A 22,364-nucleotide genomic window follows, 5' to 3' on the forward strand; every position below is an offset into this window, starting at 1 on the left:
GGAGTAAGTGTCAGAAAAAGGATCTATGTGTGTATGTCACTGCTAGCATATGAGTAATTGAATTTTTAAATATTGAGTGGCAAAAAGATTTGAATTATTTACTTGTGGAATATATAGGTGCATCTTGTTACATGATGTTGAAAAAGAAACATAATCCCAGCAAGATTTGCTCCTGCATTTTTTTTCTGTAAATACCTCCATGTGACATTGTTTTAGTGAGAACTGAAACCCATACCTGCTTCCAATTCAGGATAACTCCTTCAAAGATAGAAACATTTACTTACTTTTAATAAGGTCTCAATATGGTGAGTTCTAGCTGTCATTTTCATTTTTGCTTCTGTCTCTCTCTTAATCCAGACTTAATCTAGAGGAGTTCATAATTTGTGAGATCTTTTGGACACAGCTGTTCCTCAAAACTTGTTGCTAAGTTTACTCTGTTTCACTTGTCTGTTGAGCACTGTACTGATTGTGTCATTAAGTTTTGAAAGCTAGCTGTGTATTTTCTATGCCACTTTATAAATTGCATTTTCTAGATGCTTTCTGTTGATTTAGAGTCAGGTGGCCAGTGTAGAACTGTGGTTGCACACATGTAACGATTAGATGGCACAGGACTTGAATGTGTGTGCTGGTTTTGTTTGCAATCAGTACTTCTGTGGTGCACTTCTGATTTTTGAAGTAAGCAGTAAATTGCTAATTGTGAGTATATAGAGCTCTCTGAAAGCTCTGGGGACTTATTTTCTGGTTCTACCTTTTTTTGATATATGTGCAAGGTTTGATTATGAAGCACTGGAACCCAGAACAGCGTATTTCATAATGAGAGACCTGGAAGCTTTGATCACTGACAAATCATTCAGCCATCAGCAGTTTGCTGTGGGTAACAATATGTACAGCGTGGAGAGAACAGACAGCTTTGAGTACATAGATCCTGTGGATGGCACTGTGACCAAAAGACAGGTATGACTGTAGTGATGGATTAGCAAAGTTTTGCAGCTGTCATATTGTCCCCAACAGTGTTGTTTCTGAAGTTCAGCTGGCAAGACTGTCCATTTATTTATGGGATGGTGTTTCCTTTGCTGTGATAGATACTGCATTTCCTACTTAAGAGTAGCTCAGTCTGGATAAAATAATCCACCTTTAGTTTATCTTGCGCTTGCTGTACATAACTGGAGACAATAGTGTCACAGTGTACATAGGATGGGATGAAGTCCCTATTGAAAGCAATGTGTGTACAGGGAGGGTTCCTTTTCCAGAACAGCAGAAATTATCATATAGAAAGAAGGTCTTTCCTTTTTCTATTTTCTATTTGAAATCTCCGCTGGCTACACATTACAAAAAAAAAAAAAATCTTGTTCTTGGTGACCCGCAGGATTTACATAACTGAGATACAATATCTATTGTAGGCAGTAGCATACAGAAGACTTTAGAAGGTTGTAGCCTATGGAGGTATATTTGACTTCCCTAGCCCAAATTACCAGCTCCTTCTGGACTCTATCTATACTTAATTCCTTGATTATCAAGAACGGCAGTTCAAACTGAGCCTTAAGTGTTTGGAAATTCATTATGTGCTTGAAAGTAACCATGTACTTTTACCAGGTGTAAATTTATATTTATATTAAATTTATTGTAACTTGAATATGAGCTGTGACTCCTATTAAAGTTTGTCCTGATTTTTTGCTGCTTATGTTTTTATGGTCCTAGTTTCTCTGGTTTTTAAATTATTTGACCTAAACAGACCCTAGGAAATTATATTACAAGCCATTAAAACTATTGTCATGCCTTTCTGCTCAGAGTCTTTGTAGTTTCCATTCATCATTGCATTCAGAAAATATGAGCAGCCTATCTGCCACTGAGCTACTTTCTAGTTGTGTATTACTTTTGAAACAAGATATGAGAACATCGTCATATCCAAGTCTAGTGGAAAATTACAGACATGGCAAACTCGTGACCTTTGTAGTTCAAAAAGCAGCTTGTGAATTTTAATTGCACTTTTCTTTCCTTTAATTTCTTTATCCAAAGCACTTACTCTATATGGGAATATAATTGCTAATCATATCACCATGTAACACAAACAGAGAAACATGACTTGGCTTGTTTTCAGGCAGACTCTGAAGGGGAGCCCATAAAACCAGAAAGCATGTCTTTTCATAGGGAGTAGCTCCTATTTATTCAGAGTACAGTTCAACCAGTTTGTCCTTCAGCAAGGACACATTCCTAGATTCATATGTCTGCAGCCTCAGTGGGATTCTCCAAGCACACTAAATTGGAGAGAATATTGATCTATGCTAATGAAACAACACTTCACTGCTGCCATTTTCCTTGAGTAGCTTGCTCATCATCTCAATGCAGCTATCGCTTTCAGACTATCATAGGCTTTGTGGATTTTTCAGCTAAGTGTTCAGGAGCATGTGCCAAGCTTTATTCCCCAGAACATTGGGGAGAGAGATTTATATTCAGTGTAACTGCGATGTCTCATAAATGAGAAGCTAATGGTAATGGTAATTATTCAGTGTCAATAAACAAAATATTTAGAAAACAAACACAGCAATGAGAAAATAGGCAACAAACAATACACACAGACTCTTGCTTCTAATTAATTCTGTTTATTGAAACCCATGAATATTGTTTATCATGCTGCAATAATGAGACTTAAAATCAAATGAAACATTCTGTTGTTCTTGAAGACTTCTGATTTTTAAAGCTGTACTGTGTTTTTGCACACATCAGCACATAACAATGCTGCTCCTGAGGGTCCACAAGCCAGGAATGGGAACAGTGGAATTTTTGTGTAAAATTTGAGTTATAAGGATGAGAGGTAAAAGTTGGCCATTTTACTAAGAGACAAAAGTCTCCAGGGAGACCTTATTGTGACCTTTCAGTACTTCAAGGGGGCTTATAAGAAATATGAGGACAATTCTTTTAGCAGAGCCTGTTACAGTAGTACAAGTGATAATGGCTTTAAACTAAAAGAGTAAATTTAGACTAGATGTAAGGAAGACCTTTTTTTTTTTTTTAACAATAGTAGTGGTGGGACACTGGAACAGGTTGTGCAGAGAGATGGTGGATGCCCCATCCTTGGAGTCATTCAAGGTCAAGTTGGATGGGGCTCTGAGGAACCAGATCTGATTGAAGATGTCCCTGCCCACTGCAGTGAACATGATGACCTGATGATGTCAGGATTGGATGACCTTTAGAAGTCCTTTCCAACCCAAACCATTCTATGATTCTGTGATTATCAAACAATGCTTTATATGGTGCTAAAGATGTTTTGGCATATATCTGAGGAAACAAAGGTTTTGCTTAGGTTTTACTTATACTTTAGAATATTGACACACTGCATTTCCAAAATCAGTGTTGTGTCAAGCTGTTGATAAAACTGGAAAAATAAAATGCATTTCTTTTAATTCTCTTCTCTCATTTTTTACTGGTTTACTGCCCTTTAAACAGAAGCAGCAAGGATCTCAGTTTGTGCACTAGACCTTTGACAGCACAAGGACAAAGGGAAGGAAAAGTTCAGTCACTTATCAGAGGTTGTACTTAGTCTAAGGATACCATTTAAATAAAGGGAACTAGAATGTGTATTAATGCACAGCTGGTGGAATATTGCAACACTACAACTATTTATCTGTGCAATTTAGTCCTCTGGCCTTGATGGCCTTCCTGTGCAGAAACTGTGGATCCAAGAATATGGCCTGTGGTCTGTAAAAAAAGTGTTGATATATGCAGTGAAACAGGGGGGAGGAGAAAAGAAAAAAGATGTGAACATGGCAGCAAAGAGCAAATTTTTAGTTAATTAATGAATTAATCAATCCTCCTTATTATGCACACAGTTAATGTGCATTAATTAATGTACTTGAAATTAATTAACACCTTAAGTTTTCCAAATTGTACTAGACTTATTGAAATTCTTGCAGTCATATATTGATGTGTAGTATTTGAGGGGTAGCAGTGGGTCCTGTCTCTTGTATTCACTACTGACAACTGTTTTTTGATCCAGGGATTCTGTAGCTGTTTTGTAGGCCACTTACCTTTAGTGATCTTATACCTGTTTCTCAGGCTGTTGATTTTGTGCTCTGCCACACAGAGTAAGAGCAAATCAAGTAAAAGAAGTAAAAACATCAGTAAGAATATTTGTTAATAGGAGTAGGAGGGAATGCACAACATCATTTCTAGTGTTCAGAGGGGGGAAAAAGTGTGTGATGTCCAAAGCTGTGGGGAAAGAAGAAGAATGATATCCAGATGAGTCTTCCCTTCACTTCTATTTTGGAGCAGTGGCTGGTGATTTGTTACAGTTCTGTGACCTTACATATATCATGTTCCTTCTTCTTTCGTAGGGGCTGCGGATTATTTTTTCAGATGCTTCCAGACTCATCTTCAGAATGAGTGCTTCTAGTCATGTGAGAGCTACTCTGCGGATCTATGCAGAGAGTTATGAAAAGGATCCGAGCCAACACAATAAGGAACCACAGGTAATGCAATAGGATTGTAGTAAGTTTGTAAGTAAAGCACTGCCTCTGTAATAGCAGTGGCCAGGGGTTTTCATCTTTGATCAGAAGCAACACTCAATAATTTGACCCATGTACTGTGTTTGTAGATTATTTCCTTAGTCTTGTAAATGTACACCTTTGAGGGAGGACCAGCAGTTTTAATATATATTGGTGTAATATCTAACACAAGAGGAATGTCAAGGGCTGAGATGCCTCATGTTAAATGCTGAGTAATGACTTCAAGTCTGTTAAGAGAAGTCATTATAGTTATAATTTTTTCAGAAGTTTTTAAGAGTTGTGATTTGATTTATGGAGCAGTATTTTAAAAATAAGATAACCATTTTTGAAGCAGGTTATCTAAGAACCACTCAATTAGGGCATCCCAAGGATTCTTCACAATCAGAGTACAGTTAGGAAATATGGATACCAGCATCTAAACAATGTAGGGATTCCTTGCAAGACAAAGACTTACTGCTGTCTAATAATCATCTATCAAAACCAGACTTTTTCCTAAGAGTGAAGGTTAAGAGCAAGTTGCTAGATTGTCCAGCAGATGCATTATACAATTAATAAAATAAATCACACTTCACACTCTCAGGTTCTTAGTAAATGTTCTTTATGCTGTGATATACAAGAGAGGACTAAGGATATTTCATGGAAAAGAAGTTAAGCATTTGGCTTGTAGTAAATCAAAACTCTGTAGTTTTAAGTCTCATGTAGTTGTGTCTCCATGAATGGAATACAAATGCAAATCAACCAAAACATATATGCTGTCAAATGAATTTGAACCCTAGGTAAGAGTTTGATGTTTCACCAGATTCTGACCATAAACTCAGTGAGTTTCTTCCTATGTTATTAAACAGTCATGTATCAGTCATGAAAAGTACTTCAGTTGTCACACAAATGTTGCAGATACCATGTCTGCAGATACGATCTATTAAATTATGCTTGCATTTGCTTGAGAGAGGTGCATGAAATCTCACCAGAATACAGACAATATTCAGGGAATAGCAGGAATGGGTCTGCTTCACAAGGCAGTAGGAGCCAGGCATCTAGACCTGCTGGGCCACAGGCAGTGCCCTCCTTGTAGGTGACAGTCCTACAGCAGGAGAGTGAGGAGGACAGGGCAGTTCTCTGGTGGCAAGCTCCCTCAACAAGTGATGGATCAGATGCAGGGTTCATCTGGGGCAGCAGAAGATGGTACCAGAGACAAAGCTGGAGACAAGGATGAGTAGACCTACTCAGGAGACAGGGTCAAAATCAAAACTAGAGACAAGATACAGCCTATATCCAAGCAGTCTTTCAGAGAAAGAAGTTGCCTGTAGCATGGGCCTGAGGTCCACCCAGGCAGCAGAGGCAGAGATAAGGCTAGAGATAAGCACTTCTACAGCTTAGCTCAGGGAGGGGAACAACACCCCTGGGACAGGCTGTAATGGGCCTTGGCCAGGTTGCAGGGGAAGGTCCTCAGGGGATCCTAAGCAGGCCACTAGGGCTTATGACTGCCCTCGAGGATTTCAGAGTTTGGTCTTCTATTCAGCACACCAAAAGGGTCTTCTATTCCCAAGGACAGAAAAAAGGCTGGAAGGGACTTTTTTCTGTATTGGTAACAGAGCCTGTCAGATCACAGCACTTTCGGCTGTTTAATCAGGATATTCAGTAGTGAATAAATAATCCCAGGGGTAGAAATGATATTGCCTTGAAACTTGCTACAGGGATTTTCCTGCATTTATGCACTGCAGACAGGCATTTTAATATCCAGACTGTCTCAGGAAATAACATGGTACTGTAAACACTCTCCTCATGTCCTGCCATATGCATAACATCTGGGATAAATAGAAGTTTCATCTCAATTAATACAATAAATTCTTTATTTGGTTTCTTATTGCATAATATTGCACAGTTCCCACTGCTTCCTTGCCCTAGCTGCATGCTTTGCCAGCAACAGGAGTGTATTAGAAGCAACAAGGTCATAGATTGCATCCAACAGGCAGATGGCGGACTTCAAGACAGTGCATAAATTTTAGGAGATCCTCATGTACAAAAATAACTAAACATCTTCCAGGAGAACACTTGATAGTCTTCAGTGAAGTGTGTAAAAGAATGTGAATAAAATACTCCTTTTTCAGAAAACAGCATTGCTAGGAAGGAGTGCCATAGTTTTCCTGATACTGTAATTCCTTTATTGTTCAGTTTGTTTTAAAGTTCATACTGACATGCACACATCTAAAAGGGGTGTGACAGATTTGAAGTCTCAAGCACTTTGTTGCCTATTTGCTGTCAGTAATAGGAACATAGCATATACATAAGTGGTCACTTATGGAAAAAGCACTGACATAAAGGAGTATGTTAAGTATATACGTATACCTTATGTATTACCTTATGGTATTTAAGAAAGTTGTTACATTTTGAATGATAAATGCATATTTTTCTGTAGCTGACGAGACAATTGTATATGGTTTCTGTATTATTGCACTCTTTCTGAAACAGCTGATCAAGAAAATCTCCCTTCCATACCTTTTATATCATAAACCAAGACAAGATTATTTGATGGTTGCTGCTTAAGTAAATATTCAGATGGTCCTGTTTATTGCACCATGTCTTTCCAGCGTCTTGTTTTAGATAATGCTCTGCTCCATGTTTTTGCCTGGTGATAATTCCAGTCAAAACCTGAACTGAAACACAAAAATACCTTGATATATCTTTTGCTTTTTGTCACAGAAAATAAATGTCTCTGTCTTGACAGAGAACTCAGTCATGTTGGAGGTTCTGTTTTGTGGAATCATTATGGTAATTAGCTTGACTTTGCCTCATACCAGCACCCTTTTTTCCTCCCTTTTGTTTTCCAGACAAAACCTTTTCCAAAATTAATCATCCAACTTTACAGTAGTGTTCAAGTTCTTTTATTTTGCTTCTGTAGTCTTTGACAATGTAGCTTCTGATGGTGAATCTTTCACAGATAATTAAATATCTGAGCTACATTTTCCAATGTGCATGTTGAGATGTGCATATCATTCTGGAACACTAATGGCGGCACTTTTTGAGTCAAAGTGGACCTTCTTGACTTTTTGTTCCAGTTTATATGTAGGTCAGGATGTGTCGTAAAACATAGGTGTTAATGAATGTAAGAATCACCCAAATCATATTTTAGTATCATCTGTCATACAATTAATTGGTAATACTTTCTACCTAGAATAAAGCATAGACATAGATCCTGATCTACAACAAAGGAGTTCAGGGGAAAGTGGTAAAATATGCCAATAATTTATGGTTGAGGTCATGGACAAATGTGAATACCCATGACTTCTGGCTGTAGAATTACTCATTTAAAGAAATTTGCAGAAGCAGCTTCATAGACACCTGGGAAATAAGGGTTTGCTATTTTTCTTCCATTCAGTTCTTTCTGCAAGCCAGTATCAACAGCATCCTGAAAATCAGGAGCAATAAAGAAAAATTAATATCGTACTCTCTCCAAAGTATATCAGAAACAACTCAATGTTTTCAATTCAAACAAATCAAATTCAATTCAATGTATTATGCATTTGAATATTGTGTAACTTAGAGTAGTGATGCAATCTAGATCTAAAACAAAGTCTTGAAAACAATGCCTAGTACTTTTCTAAAACTGAAATATTCTGCTCTAGAATTAAAGACCACTCAATTGATGTGGCTTGTCACAGGTGATGCCCCTCATCATTGGGCATTCCTGAGAATAGTGCTTTCCAGATAGTTTTTGCATGGAAGATTTATATTTTAAAATAATTTCTTTGTTTTTAACTATTCAAATAGGCATCCAACTAGCATTTTAGAAAGCTCAGTTCATTATAACAAACAACAGGTTTCTCTCTGAAGTCTTATATGAATTAGACCTTTATTCATTGGCTTGTATCTTTTTCTAAGTGAGTGGAGTTATGAGTTTTCCTAAATTTAATACAGTTGTAAAAAGTAGAGAGATGTTCAGTGGGCATGAACTACTAAAATAAGACTTTGTTGACCTTTAATCTCATTTATAGCCTTACTTTGTTTGGTCACCTCAATATTTGATATTTGTACTTCCCCACACATGTCTTCTTCTTTGTTTAGCCACATGGATGCATTATTGAACTAGGATAAGATTCAAACAGGAAGTTTCATATACAAAGACAAAGAAAGAAATTATCCACAATGGTTGTACTTGTAAATCTAATGTGTTCTTCAACAACATATTGTGCTGTTTCAGGATAAGCATCCTGAAAAGAATCAGTAGTTAATAGTCCCCATTATTCTGATAATGACTTAATTAGCTCTGTTTACAGTACATTATAATTTATTATGTGAATTCTGTCAGCAATAAATAGGTGTTGACATAGAGTCACAGAATTATAGAATGGTTTGGGTTGGAAGGGACCTTAAAGATCATCTAGCTCCAACCTCCCTCACTAGACCAGATTGCTCAGAGTTCCATCCACACCTGACTTTGAAGTTGGAGGATGGGACATACACAACTTCTTGGAACAGCCTGTTCCAGTGCCTCAGCAGCCTCACAGTAAAGAATTTCTTCCTAGTATCTAATCTAAACTATGTGCTTTCAGTTTTAATCCATTCCCACTTGCCCTATCACTACATGTAAAAAGTTCCTCTCTTTCTTGTAGGCTCCCTTTAGGTGCTGGAAGGCTGCATTTAGATCACCCCCAGGCCTTCAGTTTGCCAGGCTGAACAAATACAGTTCTATCAGCCTTTCCTCATTGGGCAGGTGCTCCATCCCTCTGTTCAGCTTCATGTCCTTCCTTTGGACTTGCTTCACAGGTCCATGTTCTTCCTGTGCTGGGACCCCAGAGCTGATGCAGCACTGCAGGTGGGGTCTCAGCAGAGCAGAGCAGAGGGGCAGAATCCCCTCCCTGGCCCTGCTGCCCACACTGCTCTGGATGCAGCCCAGGACACAACTGGCTTTCTGGGCTGTGAGTGCCCATGGCTGGGTCAGGTCCAGCCTCTCATCCCCCAGCACCCCCAAGTCCTTCTGGGCAGGGCTGCTCTGATCTGCCCATCCCCAGCCTGTGCTGGTACCAGGGTTGCTCTGACCCAGGTGTAGCGCCTTGCACTTGGTCTTATAAATTCCATGAGATTCCCATGGGCCCACTTCTCAAGCTTGTCCAGGTCACTCTGGATGGCATCCCATCCTTCAGGTGTGTCAAGTACACCACTCAGCTTGGTGTTATCTGCAAATCTGCTAAGGCTGCACTTGATCCCTTCATCCATGTCATTAATGAAGATACTAAATAACACTGGTCCCATTATGGAACCCCAAGGGATACCACTTGTCACTCAAGTCCACTGGGACTCTGAGCCATTGACCACCACCCTCTGGATGTGACTGTCAAACCAATTCCTCATCCATTGAACAGTCCACCCACTGAGTCCATTTTTCTCCAGTCAAGAAAGAAGGATGTTGTGGGGGACTGTGCCAAAGCTTTACAGTAAAATGACAGATAAGTGACATCTGTAATCCTTCCCTTGTCCCCTGATGCCATCACCCCATTGTAGAAGGCCACTGGCTTGATCAGGCAGGATCTGCCCGTGGTGCAGTTGTGTTGTCTGTCCTGAATCACCTCCCTATCCCACATGTGCACAGCTCTAGGGGCATCTGTTCCATGATCTTCCCAGGCAGAGGTGAGGCTGATGAGTCAGTAGTTCTCAGTATCCTCCCTTCTACCCTTCTTAAAGGTGGGTACAATGTTCTTCCCTTTTTCCAGTCATCTGGGACTTGCTCTGACTGCAGTGACTTTTCAAATATCAGGAAGAGTGACTGTGCAACTGCATCAGACAGTTCCCTCAGTTGTGTAGAGTCGATATTGGGCACTCTTTAAATGGGATGCAGTGAATCACAAATGTTGCAATTACTTTTGCTGAAGACCAGTAAACAATTTGCTAGTTAGTTAATTATAAGATTAGCAGCAGCCAAGCAAAGATTTTAGGGCAGGAGTTGCTTCTTTGTGTTCTTATTGGAAAAAGCAAGCCAATTATAAAGGAAAAAAAAAAAGAAAAAAGGTTAAAATAATCAAATTCAGTGTTTGATCATCAAACACAGAATTTCTGAAATGAGTATTGAACAGTGAACAGCAGAGGGGAAAACCCTCTGATTTGCACATGGATCTTGTTTGGTATATGAATTTTTTTTTGTTATATGTGGTTGTATCTGTGAGTGATTATAAAAAATGATTGTTTATGGTGTGAGATGGTCCAAGAGCAGGGAACTGAAATTAACAATCTAGAAGTCCTGGTTCTATATCAGTTCACTGGGACAAAATGAAAGGAATCTATATGGTTCTCTCAAGGCACATACAACACTAAGCACAAGAGCAGTTTGCTAGACAATTATTGCCTCTTTGTTTAATTTTGAGGGGTTTTTAGGGGGTTTTTAGCATGACTCTGGTTAGGTATCAGAACATACAGTACAGTCCATAAAAAATTACATTAAATTGTTCTGGTTTCATCTGGCTAGAATTAATTTTCTTCTTACTAGGTGGTAGAGTGCTGTTTTGGATTTGGTATGAGAATAATGCTGATAACACACTGATGTTGTAGTTGTTGCTAAATAGAAGTTAACCCATGTCAAGGACTTTCAGTCTCCTATGCTCTCTCAGTGCAGAGGTCCACAAGAATCTGGGAGGGACCATAGCTGTGATGGCCAAAGGGATATTCCATACCACAGAACACCTTGTTCAGTGTATTAACCGTGTGGGAGTTAGCTGTTATGGCTGCTTAGGTCAGGCTGATCATCAGTCAGTGGGTGGTGGGTGCTGTATTATGCATCATTTGTGGGAGTTTGGTTGGATTTTATTCCTCACCCTTTTTCCTTTTATTATTAATTTTGTTATCGTATCTTAGTTTATTTCAGTTATTAATCTGTGCTTATCTCAGTCCAGAGGTTTTACATTTTTCCAGTTCTCTACCAATCTGCCAGGGTCAGGGAAGTAAGTGAACAGCTGTGGGATACTTAGTTGCTGGCTGGAGTTGAACCATAATAAAAGCTTTGCCTTTACTGTTAAAATTCCTAAGATTTTCTTAGAGGACACATGGAATGTGGAGATTTACATCTGTTTGAACACACTCTTAGATAATGCAGCATGTTTGTGCTATTCAGGTAATTTAGCTTCAGATTCTTCCCAAAGTCACATTACAGAGTGAAGAAATTTTAAATCAACTGGGACTGTAAAGGAAATAAATCATGAGACACTAATTATCAAATATTCCTCAAATCAAGGAAATTAGTTAATCTGATAGTTAAAACTCATCTTCCCTCAAAGTTCTTTGGATATACTAGAAAAGAAGTAATCTTTTGCGAACACAGATGTCTTCATGGTCCACTTGGTTTCCATTTTCCTTCTGTTTATTTCACCTCTCATGTCTGCCCTCTATTGCCAGAGGCAGAACAACTGGCTTCTTGACCTTTATTGTAATTCCGTGTAAGTTAACAGGCAGACCATGCACATGACTAGAGAGGTCAGTTTCCTTTTTTTTTCTGTGGAAGGTGTTCTTCTCAACTGAATCAAATGAACACCACCAGTGCTGTGGAGAGTCCACTGAGTCCATCTTTCTCCAGTCAAGAAAGAAGGATGTTGTGGGGGAACAACATTATTTCTAGGGAAAAGGCTTTTAATCTGTATTTGCCCGATGTTAGATATCTTGCTTGCTTGATTTATTTTCTTGTAATCATTCATCCCCGTTATTTTTTTGAGATATAACTACTATCTGTAATTACTAAAGCAAGATTCTGTTTAAGTTAGTTCTGTTAATTTTCAATTCTTGTATTTTATCTAAAGGGTAACATGCCATATGTCCTAAACAGTTGCCAAGAATAAATGGGCTATTTAACATCCAGAGTAATTTCACTTGTCACTTAGAGCTGAAATGTCAATAGTAAAGTTTTACAATTTCTCAAGTAGACAGAACCAATAAAGAATGCTTTTTAAAACTATCTCCTTGAGATATAGAAGTCTTTCTAGAGGAATATTAGTGATAAATGATTGTTGGTTGAGATTTATCTCTTGCAACTGAAATGTAAACTATTCATGGCAGAGGTAAAGGAATTTTTAAAAGGCATATGTAGTCCTAGTATCCTGTTATTCTGTCCTGTTCTTGCTATTCCATATATGATGCACTTTTGCCTTTTTTACATATTTTGGATGAAGAAAGTGTAAAAAATAAATTGAAGTGTGGAAAGACAGAATTAAAAAAGGACTTTCTCTGGTGAGAAGCATGATTGCAACAAGCAGAATACTTAGTAGTAATTGGAATCATTTGGCAAGCTAAATTGCTTTTGTAAATGGGTGTCAAATAAACTCATTTGATTCCATATTTTGTTCCAACATTGTGTAAAGTGTTGCTTGTGGATTTTTTTTTTAATTCAGAGTGCATTTTTTGCCTAAAAAAGTAGGGTCCAGTAAAGCGGGTCAGGAGAGTTGCTTTTCAATTTTTCTTGTACTTTTTATATTAAATAAGGAAGAGGTTTCTTAGAGGAGTGCTGGAGAACTTCAAATGCTTTAGTCTCATCCAGACCTTATAAATTTGCACATTTTAATATTTACTTTTGCAGCATTTTCTCACAGATGTGAATTTGTGCTCCTCATATTAATCTTCTCTAAGTATGTTTGACTTTACTAGACTTGTGTTCTGCCTCAGTGATTATTCAGTAGATAGATATCTACAAATATGGAGCTTTTTAACAATAACATGTCAGACTGCTCACGCTTGTGCATAACTGAGCTTAATCATAAACTCACTTGACACCAATGGCATTCATGGTGTTATTCCATGACTCTGCTTGCACAGTTAGTCTCTCCACTCTTTTGATTTAACTGTCTGACTGCATAAATAAAGCAAACACCTCATCCTGTCAGAAACTGACAGGTGGCTGAAACAGATTCAAAGTATTGATTATACAGGCTTATAAAAAAAGGTATCTGTAAATTTCAGCTCTCCAGAATTACTGTTCTGTTTCATTTGATTCTCAAACCTAATGTATGTGAAGTTGGAATTAGTTTATTTGAAAGGGACAGCTGTAGAAAATCTCTAGGGGTCAAAGAATTAGTTTGGTAACCAAACATATGAGTCTCTGAAAAGAAAGTTTTCACACAAAACTCACTTCTGCCATTTTATCTTTGTGAATCATTTAATGAACTGAAAGAAAATCCAATTGCCACTTTAAAAATTGTATTTTACTTGATTTTCATGTGGTATTGTCATAGCTGTCATCTGTACTCACCCATTCAGGCTTATAAATGGCTATTTAATAAAGCCTGCAGCCTGAAACTTGAAAGTTCTTGCTGTTCTTTTGGAATTTATCCTATTAATACAGTTGCATGTAGTATTAGTCAAAACACACTTCTGTGAATTCTGTTAAGGTAGTTAGTTGTTACAGTACCTTTTGACCCTAAGCTTCACATATTAAGTGTATTTAGGAAGAAAATATCTGTTTGGTTTCCCCTCATCAGAATAGAAACAAGTCTACCTCTCTTATTTCTGGGTTGTTTTGTACTGCAGATTTCAAAGAGCTCCACATTTCCTGTTACACAAAGAGTGATCAGTACAGCATATATTTACTGTTTCTCTTTTCTTCGTAGCTTAGGTGTACTCAATGTAAGACTTCACAAAACATATGCTAAGCATGATACTTCATTGCGTCAAGTATAGCAGCAATCAACACCATAGCTGTGCCAGTTTTTGATATTGTTATTTACTGTTATTATTGTATAATTGTGCAGTTAAAAGAAGGATTTATAAATGTAAGATGTATTTTGATATTTCTATTTTATGTAATTCAATGTATTTCTTCATCTTTAGGCCGTGCTGAGTCCTCTTATAGCAATTGCACTGAAAATATCTCAGATTCATGAGAGGACAGGACGAAAGGGACCCACTGTCATCACTTGAAGCCACGGAAGATTGTTAAGCCAGGGCCAAAAGAGGAGCAGCAAGGAAGAGACATAACCTTGTTAAAACTTGTTAGCCATTTGTGCCTTGTATGATATTAAAAGTTAGGTGGGAAGAAAAATTCAATATAACATTAAGTGTAATCATTAGCATTGATCTCTAAATTCAATAGTGTATTGACTTGTTTTACCTGCAGTATCATAATTTCTGATAACAGTATAACCAAAGAAAGAGGCCTTAACATTCAAATGTTGTCAGTAATGTAGCCGAAAATGACAACTGCTTGGTTTTGAATGCTATGATAAAAGTTGAAGAAATCTCAGTAAGGTGGAGAGAGGGAGGAGTTGCAAAGCAAAGGCATGCTTGGTGAGTATTGTTTGGGATTCTTGTCATCTTCTGGTAGGTTTCTGAAGAGGTGTACAGGGCGTGTCTGAATCACAGTGCCATGTACTAAGCTTTGCATGGGGTGTATTTCCTCCCCTGGCTCCATGCCTCCTCTCAGGCCTCTCCTGTTGCTCACAGATGCACGCTGACAGCAGTGTTGTATACACACTTACACTTGTGCCCAAAGATGGGGTTATTCCATACATTTTTATCCCTGCTTTTAAAACATATCAATGTGACTTGTGCCTTTAGATTTTCCTTATTTTTTGACTCTTTGGTTGTTTTCCTCCAAAAGGAGGCATTTGTTCTATAAAGCTGATTTTGTCCTTCCAGCAATATGTCGGGTATGGAATCTGACTGTCTTCCATAATACTCCTCATGTCAGGAGATGATACTGGTGCTTACTGTGTTTGAAAGATAATCTCTGCAAGTTCACAAATTCCTTAAGGAGTTACAGAAGTTTTTTTAAGTCTTTGGAATACTTATTCTCCACTTACCACAAACCAAGTGAGTGAGAGGGAATTAAACCCTAATCAATTGAAAAGAAATACTAGTCTGATTCACCCTCTGGACATGGTTTCTATTAGATTCTTGGTAACAGTGGATCACGCAATAAAAATTTGGGGAGTGCAAGAGATGTTCCCGGCATAGATCTGAGAAGGCTGTTGGGGATATGGACATCAGCATTTTTCTGCCTGAAATGATACAGTAGTTCTAGCTATAATACTGTGCTCTGAAAAAGAACACAAACACTTTATGCATGTGATTTGCTTGAAAGCTTTGCTTCCTTGGAAACGGTGTGATCACTTGTATTGTTCGTCAAGGTGGCTTTATGCAGCTTGCCTCTTTGCAGTGTATTTCAATTAATTGTGGTTGTCAAATTTTAGTACAATTTATATAATATTGCAGCAAAGAAAACTGTTTAAATTTCTTTCAACACTCTTGTCAGAAAATGGCTTTAGCACTTACTATACAATAAAGAGTAATGCTGTATATCTGTCTTATTACATAATTGTGGACAAGACACCCTGCACTTTCAAGCATCCTAATAAAGTTGCCTTTATTACAATTACATTATTACTTAATTGACTCTAAACAAATGAGGTATGTTCTCCTACCGTACCATTAAGTGTTGTTATAAACCAAAAGAGATTTTAAGACTTTAGTTCTTTTTGTAAAGATTTTTCTTTTATATGACCATGACATTCTCACACAGTTTGGACATCTGCTTGATAATGTTAGAGCAATTATCTTACAGAAACCTTGTTTATATAATATTTTATATTTATTAGGGAGTAAACTTCTCTAGGTGCAGGATAATCTCCTAACTAGTAGATCACACAGGGTCAAGCATAGACACATTCTGGATTATGACCGTTCAAAGTACCGGGTTGCGTGAAAGAACATTCTGAAAGTCAGTCCACTAAAATTTCTAAAATTTCTTACACATTCTCTGACAATGAAATTATTTTTGATCACACAGTGAACTAGCTGTTTATCCCATTTGCCAAGCTTTTCTGAAATTAGAATGCAGTTTGAAAAGTAAAATATACTGAAGCCAGCTGTCATTCAGGATGCAGTGGGAAGACTCAAGAACAGATGAAGACTGAAGAATATTTGTGCTTTTATCAGAAAGCTGTCACTAGAGCTGCAGTAGATGGCAGTCTACTTTCATTAAGGCAGTCATCATAAACAAAGGGCATGTTTTAAAATCTCTGTATTGACTTTGTCCTGGGCTGGAGAAACATTAGTTGTACCTGTGTAGGGAAATGGAGAAAAGGGCTGTTTCAGAAAAGGGTTGTTTGAGTCTGGTTTTGAATAGCTGTCAAACAGCAGACTTGCAGAAGTAGCCTAACCCGAAATCCGCTCACCATCACTTTTTTATGGTGATGGGTGATACTGATAAAATGTTACTGGTATTTTCCACCAGTTAACTGCTTTTCTCTGCAAGAAGATGAATAAAACTTTGTAAGGCTCAAGTACAGCTCTTTTTATCTGATGTGTGTGGGAGAGGACTGTAGCCACAGTCTCATGGGAGTGTGCTGCATTTCTTGAGGTCCTTTCATTATTAATGTGAGAGATGAATGTGTGGAAAAAAGCAATTTTTTGAACTTACAAAAAGATGCAGAGCTCCTAAAACCAGACCATACATTTAGTAGAGAGAAAACTATTATTAATACTGCTCATTTTACCACAGTGTCTAGGCACTGTGACAGAGACCCACACCCTTTTGTGCTATTGTTTAATTAGCAGCTTCCTCAAGTCTGGAAGTTGCAAGATTCCTGTATTATTCAGCTGTGATTGCACTAACATTTATTTGGATCATTCTGTTTCCTAAACCCTCATATTTTCTGTGTTCAGAGACAGTTTGAAAGGCAATATACTACTCACCTGAACCACAGGATCACAGAATCCTCAAGGTTGGAAGAGGCCATCTAGTTCATCAGGACTAAAATCACCTATGTCTCAGCTCCAGCTCACAGCGGAGTCAGGTAGAGGAGGCTGCCCAGGACCATGTGTAATTGGTTTTAATTATCTCCAAAGGCTGAGATGCCAGAACTTCTCTGGGCAAACTGTACAAGTGATTGACTGCTTCCATAGTGCAAAAAACCAAACCAAACCAAAACAAAAACCTCAAAAAAAAGGCCAAAACCAAAAACCAAACAGCAAAACCTTCTGGAGTGTTCAGATGGAATTTCACACCATTGAGTTTGTGCCCATTGCCTCTTGTCTCATCACTGAGAAGAACCTTGGTCCATACACGTTTTTTCCCAACAAATATTTCTAGAAATCAGTAAGATCCTTCAAGAGCCTTCTCTTCTCCAGACTAAGCACTCCCAGCTCTCTCAGTGTATCATCATATAACAAATTTTCCAGTCCCTTTTTCCTTATGGTCCTTTGCTGGAGGTATTCTGTAATGTCCATGTCTGTTTTGTGCTTGGGAAGCTCAGACCTGGACCTAGCACTCCAGATGTATCTTAACTGTACCAGTGCTCAGCAGAGGGAAAGGATCACATTCCTCCAGCTGCTCCTGCTGTTTTTCCTGGTGCAGCTCAGGATGTCAGTTGCTGTCTTCGCTGTGCAGGTGAGTTGCTGGTGAGTTGACAATTTTTTGTTAAGCACGTGACCCCCAGATCCTTCTCTGTGTAGCTCTTTTCCAGCCCACTGGCCCCAGCATGTGTTGGTGTCTGGGTTTGTTCATCCGCAAGGGCAGGACTTCCCTTTGTTTAACTTCAGTATTGTAGAAGGTCGTCAAGTTGGTTAAGCACAATTTACCTTTCATAAATCCTTCCTGATCCTAATTACTTTCTTGTCTTTGTCTTGGCAAGGATTTCTAGCATTGGCTATTCCATCACCTCCCAGGAACTAAAGTAAGGCTGACCAGCCTATAACTCTCTGGATCCTCCTTCTTTCAGGGACAGAAGTGATATTTACTCTCTTACCTCAGGGACGACTTCACTTCAGCCACAATCTTTCAAAGGCAATAGAGGTAGCTTGCAATAGCACAACTCAGGTTCTTCAACTCTGTGTGTGCCATCCTGAGTCATTCCATGAATGTGTGTATGTCCTATTTTTTCAAGTACTTCCTGACTTTTTTTTGGTTCATCCAAGGTAAGTCTTCCTTGCTCTATATTTTTCCTCTAGTCTCAAAGGCCTAAAATTTCTGAAGGCTGCTTTTATCAGTAAAGATGGAGGCAAAGAAGGCATTTAGCACCTCAGCCTTTTCTATGTCCTCTTTCAACTCATGTAGCTGTAGAAAATTTCCCCATTACCCTTCACATTTCTCATCTGTCCTAGTTTCAGCCCATACAGAGTTATTTTTGCATTTCCTGGGATGGAGGTATGGGAAGGTCTAGGAGGCTGGAGCTATATGGATGTGGACAGATGATTTATTCTATACTAGTCATGTCATCACTGGAGGGCATGGCTTTGGATAGAAGAAAAGGCAGAGTGAAAGGACAGACATTTTTGTTCCTTCTTTACCTGTGAAAGCAAAGTGCCAAACTGAGTAGTGCAGTCGGTGTGGTCTGAGTGGTGCCATGCAGACTGGCTTGGGAGATTTATCCATCGTTGTTTTCCATTGTCTCAGATGCAGGACAAAAATCCCCGCATTGGCTGTGGTAACGTCCAGCCTTTCCTCCTTTGTCTCTGGAAAAACCATGTGGCCGCCAGGGATGCAGTAACAGCCGCCATTTTTCTCCTTTGTCTCAGGAAAAGCTGCATGTCGCTGGCCATGGTAACAACCATGGAAGTCCAACAGGATAGTTGGACTTCCATAAGCATTTTTGGCGGGTAATCGCCCTCTTTTATATATTATTATTAGTATTGTTGCTGTTAACTGTTTGTTTTCCTTATCTTATTACTATTTTTCCAGTAAATTGTTGTCTCAATCCATAATCTCTCCCTTTTTGTCCCTTTCTCACTGGAGGGGGTGGGGGGAAGGGAAGTGGCTCTTTGGAGCTTAATTTCCAGCTGGTCTTAAACCCATAACATCACCTCATTCAACTCCAGATGGGCTTTGGTTTTCTTCATCTCATCCCTGCATGATTGTACAGGGCTCTGCGTTCCCCCTAATTCAGCTGTCCCCGCTTCCACTTACATTTCCTGTTTATATCCAAGTTTAGTCAGGAGCTCTCTGGCCATCCATGTAGGCCTTTTGCTCCCTTTGTTTGAATTCTGCATATCGGGTTGAATGATTCCTTGAGCTTAAAAGAGGTGATCTTTGAAAATTAAACAGCTATCCTACACTCATCTTTTCTCCAGGGCCAGAACCCATGTGACTCTTTTAAGCAACTCTAAAGATGGTAAAGTCTGCTCTGCAAACTTTGGTTCCGCTCCTTGCTATTCTCCCTCCTCTCAAATTTCTGAATTCACCATCTCATGATCCCTGCAACAAAAACCTTCACATGCCCACACATTCCTTCTGGTGTTGTGAGTGCCAAGATTGGCTTCTCAGTCACCAGTGTCAGGAAGCTGCTTCTCAATGCACTGAATCTGTTCTGTTCTGAGGCTTTAGTTTGACCAGCTCATATCCTTCAGCCCAAAGAAAATTTATTTTAATGTAAAATTTCCAGCTGCTACTCTTGGCAAAGATAAATTCATGCTATTAAGTAAGATCAAAAGCAAAGTGTTTAAAGCCTTTTGCTGCCTTAAGATTGTTGACATTTTTGAGTTCATTGCCCCTGCCATTTTGCATTAAGTTCATAACCATTAGCTGAAAAGAGAAACTTAAAACCAAATTGTATGAAAATATTAGGTATTAACATTAATATTCTCCCTATCTCAGTAACTTTTTTTGTTTCAAATACTTAATTGCATACTGCAGTTGAAGATGCATTTATCCTCAGTTTCACATTTCTGGATCCATTATGACCTCAAAACATCTGCAAAGGGCTGGCGCTAAAAAGGCACACTACAGGACTCTTGTGGAACTGGGGAAAAGGAAAGTTTTCCTGGTTGTTCATAAATATATATGCAAATGCTCTGAATGCATTTCCTGTAGCAAACCACTCCAAGAGCAAACTTCAGTGGTACTTCTGCAATACTTGCTCTTAGTATGACACAGAACTCTAGTCCCAGCCATTTTCCACTCTCTTGGTCTTGCTTTAATATCACCTAGTGGAAAAGTTAGATTTCCACAGGAAAAAAAAAACCAAAAAAACAAAAAAAACCCAAAAACTAACAACCCAAAAAAACCAAAAACAAAAACAAAAAAAAAAAGAAAACCAAAACAAAAAAAAAAACCAAAAACCACAAAAACAAAAACAAACAAAAAAAAATAAAACAAAACAAAAAAAACCCCCAACCAACCAAACAAAAAAACCCACCTAAACATGCAGAGGACAAGGATTTTGCTGTGGGATATCTTCTGATTAATCAGTCTTACCTGTTGAGATTGTTGCCTGCACTAATACTTGCATAATGCTGGCTATCTTCAGAATCTGGGACTCTGGAGTAAAGAAGCAAGAGATTTTGGGGGATGGATATGGTAATGCTAGGAGGTAAGGCCATAACAAGGTCACTCAAGCAGATCCTTTCTTTAACTGTTTTTGAAATAATGTGTTGTGTTCCTCTGATTTTTATTGTTCTCTGTGGTGTGCTGCTTTTCAGGCACTTTGAAAAATATTTTTATCTTTTGTTTCTCTCAGGGACTCTTTCTCCCCCTGGGTACTTTACTATATTATTCATCCCCAACTTGTCCTGAAGAGGTTTTCTTCCTCTGTAGCTTGTCCACCCCCTTTTATTCTTCTTTCCTTTCTACTTACAGCAACTGAAGAACTATATGTTCTTCCCATAAAGAATGAAATTCTTTGAAAGACAAAATTGAGGCAACTGTCAGTTCCCTGGCCTTAGCCGTGGCTACCAACCTGTCTTGCATGTACAGCTGTAATGCTTAACTTGTAGTCTTACAGTACATGAATATCTGGAAAGTGTGATAGATTTTCTGTCTCACTGGTCTGTAACAAAACCAGGAACAGTTTGCCCAGAGAGGCAATAATGCCCATTCCTAGAAAAATTCAAGGTCAGGTTGAACAGTGCTCTGACCAACCTGACCTAATTGAAGATCTACCTGCTTGTTACGGAGACTCGGACTAAATGATCTTCTCCAATCCAAACCTTCCAACGCAGAAAGAAAAACTCCCTCCAAAGTAAATATTACAAGTTCAAATCTGAGTGAACCCTCATGAAATTTTTCTTGCCATTTGGAATTATAGATGACAGTGGCCTGGATGCAAATTTGCCTCAGTGATTTTGTGGGAGGAAGGATACATGTAACAGAAGAATGAGTCCAAGCCTGTCCTTTTTCTGGTGTTCGTTGTGTAATTATGAAGCCACTTGTGTCAGAAACAGGGTATGAGGTTCCTTTTTCAGTTTCCACAGTCTTGAGTAAGCTGTGACAGAAGCAATTGCTCTGAGATTTGGTTCAGAGGAATCAGAGATGATTTTTCCTCCTGCAATTGATAGTTCCCTATGAGAAGATGTAAGCATAACCAGAGCCCTCTGTTTGGCAGCTAGGTGGTGTATTTTATTGTGCCCTTATCCTGAATCATGGGCACCTTGTATCATATAAGCAAATACAAGGCATTTGTTTTAAATACAAAATTTATTCATGAATTCACTTGTAAAACAGCAGTTATTTTTACCCCCGCATAAAACAAATAACTTGAAAGGCGTACAATACAAAAGTAATCAGTTGCAACAAATAATCTGCAAATTTCAAACGAAAGCTAAGCTAATGGGTTTTCCAAGTCAGTTAATGTCTCAAAACCAAAAATGAGAGCTTTCTTCTGAAACTCCTTATGAAGCACAAGTCAAGATTGGTAACACCATGATGCTTCATTTATCTTGCAGTGTAAGAAACTTCTATTGCCAGAGATGGTGACTTCTACTAGACAAGCCTGAGCATTTCTGTTTCTCTGGAGATTTATTCTAATTTGAAATACTTAGCACTTTTACATATCCCCTCCAACTCCACTCTAAGTCACAAATGATCAATGTTTTTCCTCTGCAATTTCACCTTAAATAGTGGTACTATTAGGAATCACTGACACAAATCTTCTTCCACTTTTCCCTGCTCTGCAGATGAAG

At 38.5% G+C, this 22,364-nt stretch overlaps 1 protein-coding gene across 4 annotated transcripts in view; it reads left to right on the forward strand.

The window, feature by feature from the left end:
* The window catches only part of PGM5 (phosphoglucomutase 5), a 69,652-nt gene extending 53,806 nt beyond the window's left edge, over window positions 1-15,846 (forward strand). For 2 of the 4 annotated variants that reach the window (XM_054002766.1, XM_054002769.1), the window contains exons 9-11: window positions 771-954; window positions 4,332-4,466; window positions 14,301-15,846. In XM_054002766.1, coding sequence (XP_053858741.1) covers window positions 771-954; window positions 4,332-4,466; window positions 14,301-14,390 — 409 coding nt within the window. In that variant the 3' untranslated portion in view covers window positions 14,391-15,846. Of the gene's footprint in view, window positions 1-770; window positions 955-3,019; window positions 3,320-3,444; window positions 3,524-4,331; window positions 4,467-14,300 lie in introns of those variants that run through there. The other 2 variants (XM_054002767.1, XM_054002768.1) reach the window with 2 other exon arrangements.
* The last annotated feature ends 6,518 nt before the right edge of the window (window positions 15,847-22,364 follow it).

This window comes from Vidua macroura, chromosome Z (genome assembly GCF_024509145.1).
Source record: "Vidua macroura isolate BioBank_ID:100142 chromosome Z, ASM2450914v1, whole genome shotgun sequence".
Lineage (NCBI taxonomy): Eukaryota > Metazoa > Chordata > Aves > Passeriformes > Viduidae > Vidua > Vidua macroura.